The sequence below is a fragment of the Mus pahari genome, chromosome 3 (genome assembly GCF_900095145.1).
Source record: "Mus pahari chromosome 3, PAHARI_EIJ_v1.1, whole genome shotgun sequence".
Classification (NCBI taxonomy): Eukaryota; Metazoa; Chordata; class Mammalia; order Rodentia; family Muridae; genus Mus; species Mus pahari.
Window position 1 is genome coordinate 135442679 of NC_034592.1, and position 3641 is coordinate 135446319.

Sequence of the window (3641 nt, forward strand, 5' to 3'; positions counted from 1 at the left end):
TCTCTCTCTCTCTCTCTCTCTCCTCCCCTCACAGACATTACATGAATTCCCTCCTCCACAGCCTGCTATGGAGCGGTCTCTGTGCGGCTCCAGCGGCTGTGGCCCTGTCCTTGCGGGAGACCCTGCTACCCGCAGGAGCAGCAGTGCCTGTTGGGAAACCTCTGCTGGTGACTTATTGACTCCCACCAGGATGCTAGGCAACCGAATGAGAGTGTTCGTTCAACCAATGATGGCGGGCAAACTGAGGCAACTTCCAGGCGTTGCCCTCCTGCAACTTGCATGGAATAAATAGTCACAGAGATAGCCGTCTAACCACAGCGTTATGCGAACCTGGAATGAGGAACTAAGTCAGAGTGAGAGTGACCCCCACTGAGCTGACATGAGAAGGCCCTGTCTGGACAGATGAGGGGCCAGGCTGAGGAGAAGCTACATTCTCCACAAATGATGCTGCTTTCCTTTTAAGTTCCTGACCCTCTTCCTCCTGTCTCTCAACATTCTCCCACTGCCTCTCATTTGTTATGCTATGGACCTGGGCAATGGGGAAGGCAAGGACTGGGGAGGTCAGTCGCCTGAGGTTAGCTATGTGTCAGGGCTGGAGCAGAACTAGATCCCGGGGTGCTGCCAAGGTTGGGGGTGCAGGGAGCCTGAGATATTGGTGCCTACATGTCACCTCTGACAGTTCTCCCGTCTGTTGGTCCCAGGTGAGAGCTGCCGTACGGACGGGACGTTCGCCTACGATGCTGACTTGAGCTGCTGCAGCTCCTTGTGAGTATCCGCTCTGTCTGGGATGCCAGTTACCCTCCTCAGCCCCACCCGAACTCCTCTAGAGCGCATGGGGCACAGGGACCCAAACATGATTTGCATTGAGATGGGAGGTAAACAGAACTAAACCCTGGGAGACCTAGAGACCTGGAACCACAGAGATCTTCAAGTCTCTTAGGTTTAGTGGCCTGCAGAGTCCAAAGGCACAGCTAATGCTGGAAGCTATGGGTAGAAAAGCTATGGTATAACAGAAAATCCTGGGGACGGTAGGTTTACAAAGACAGGATTGGTTTTCTTGTCTTCTTATGCAAAATATAACAAGAGTTTGGGGCCTCCTGGTCCTCTGGGCCCTGGGCCTCTCTTCCAGTCACAGCTTCCTCTTCGCCATCCTCAGAGTGGCCTCATGGTCCAAGCTGTAGCTCCAACCATGCAACAGGACACCAGTGTCCTCTTGAACGACTTTAGGGAGGATGGAGACCAGGGAATATTACAGCATCACCATGCATGTTCACTATATGAAAAGCCCTGGGTTCCATCCCTACAACCTGCGCATGCGCTCATACACACACACACACACACACACACACACACACACACACGCTCACCATCAAGCTTACACTTTAGTAGTCAAAATTTGACTGCTTGGTCAGAACTAGCTGCAAGCAAGGCTGGGAATATGTAGGCTAACACAGCACCTGTGGGACTCGGGGTGCAGCTCAGCTGGTAGAGTACTTTCCTGGCCGTGCACAAAGCCCTGGTTCGATCCCCAGCACTGCATACCCTGATGCACACCTGTTATGTCTGCACTCAGAAGGAAGAAGCAAGAGGACCAGAGGGTCACCACTGGCTACATAACGAGTTCAAGACAAACCTGGGATATATGAAACCTCCCTCAAAATGTTTAAAAAAGAATTCTGTTAGAAACATTGCCCATCCCAGTTTGCTCAGGATTGAGGAGTTTCCCAACATATGGGATTTTCAGTTTAAATCCAAAAAAAACCCTAGCAGCCCTATGGTAGTGAGTTATCCTGGTCCTGTAAAGATTCTGATGTTGGCAAGTAGTGGTTGGTCCCTGCCAGTGGCCTGTACCTTACCATACCAATGTTGCTATTGGCACTACATTTGTCTTCCTAAACTCACATGTGTATAAACTAGCCCATAACCGACCTGATTTGGTTGAGGTGAGCAGAATCACACTAAGGACCCATTTGCTGAGCTTGCCACGTGATTGTGCATCACTGGCTTTTGTTAGCTGCTATGTGGCTAGTTACCTGTTAGGTGGGGGTCTACAGTCTGAAGTGCTTGACAAATGTTAGTTCCTGTCACTTTTCACAGTGACACCAATCTTCATCATCCCATTTTACAGATGGAGAAGCCGAAGACTAGGGAAACAAAGTTTAGCATCCCAAGGGTCAGACAAGACAGTAAACTACATAGACCTGGCTTGTGAGCACAAGCAGGCTGGAATGTGAACTCAGGAGTCTACACCCTTGCTAGGTCTGTGTTCCCAGCCTTCTGGAGGTGGAAACCAGAGCCCAAGCCCAGTGAGGTCATCTTATTTTAAAAGTAGTTAACAATGAGAACTTCCTACATTGGGCTAGGGTGAACCAGAGATGAGAGTGTTTACCCAGGATGTCAGAGGCTTTCCTTCCAACCCTGTCCCTGCATAAACCTGGCTGGGTGGTTCATGCCTACAACTTCAGCCCTTGGGAGGTTGGAAGTAGAAGGATCGGAAGTTCGAGGCTAATCTCTGCTACATAGAGAGTTTAAGACCATTCTAGGATATGTGAGACCCTGTCAAAAAACAAAGCCCCCCCCCCAATGAGCCAGGCAGACTAGTTTATAAAAAGAACTCAAGGAGGAGAAAGGAGAAGAAGGGCCACACAGTTCAGCACAGGTGGCAGCCAGCAGTGATGACACCGCACAGAAAAGGAGCTTCCTGGGCTATGGGAGAGTCAGAAGGGGGCTCTACCTTCTATAGGAACCAGGAGGGTTTCTTGACAACAGCTGAGCTGGAGATAAAGGGGACAGGTCATTCCATGCAGAGGGAACAGTGAGAATTCAGAATAAGCAGGTAGAGGTCCTGTGGCTGTGACATCAGATGTGAGAGAGACTGTGGAGAAGAGAGAATTCCAGGCAGAGGGAACGGCGTGTGCAAAGGCCCAGGATGGGTAAGGAAGGGTGATCAGAGTGCCAAGAGCAGGAAGGGGCTTGAAAGGTTGCTGGGCCTTGATGAGCAAGACGAGGTCAGGATAGGGCCTCGAGCACTGATATAGAGGCCCAACCATCTTTAGCCTACCTAAGGAAAGGAGCAGAGGTTGGTGAGGCTACTTCCGTCCTTTCTCTGCAGCAATGGCTCCCAGGACACATTTGAAGCGTGTTACAGTGGCACATCCACACCATCTTTCCACGGCTCCCACTGCAGTAGTATCGACCACAGCACCTGGGCCTTCGAGCAGCTACAGGATTACATGGTCACGGTGAGCGTGAGTGGGCAGCAGAGCTCTGCAGCAAGCCTGGCTCAGAGACCAGGGAAGGAGGTGCGACTAGGAGAGGCCAGCTTAGAGAAGCCTGGACTTCAGCAACCTCCTCACCCCAAGTACAGAGAAGGAAAGCAAGGGTCAGAGAGACAATGACCTCTTGCCACCACAGAGGAGGCCACCAAAGGATTGGGTGCTCAGGAAGTTGTACCCATATCCCATTTGTTTTACTGCTGTGAACAGACACCATGACCAAGGCAACTCTTATAAGGACAACATTTAGTTGGGGCTGGTTTACAGGTTCAGAGGTTCAGTCCATTATCATCAAGGCAGGAGCATGGCAGCATCCAGGCAGGCATGGTGCAGGAGGAGCTGAGAGTTCTACATCTTCATCTGAAG

At 51.0% G+C, this 3641-nt stretch overlaps 1 protein-coding gene across 1 annotated transcript in view; it reads left to right on the plus strand.

The window, feature by feature from the left end:
- Window positions 1-3641, plus strand: part of Ccm2l (CCM2 like scaffold protein) — a 16383-nt gene that overhangs the window by 10178 nt on the left and 2564 nt on the right. Inside the window, exons 7-9 of the mRNA XM_029536572.1 lie at window positions 702-765; window positions 3113-3252; window positions 3430-3449. Of these exons, the coding sequence (XP_029392432.1) occupies window positions 702-765; window positions 3113-3252; window positions 3430-3449 (224 nt within the window). The remainder of the gene's footprint in view (window positions 1-701; window positions 766-3112; window positions 3253-3429; window positions 3450-3641) is intronic.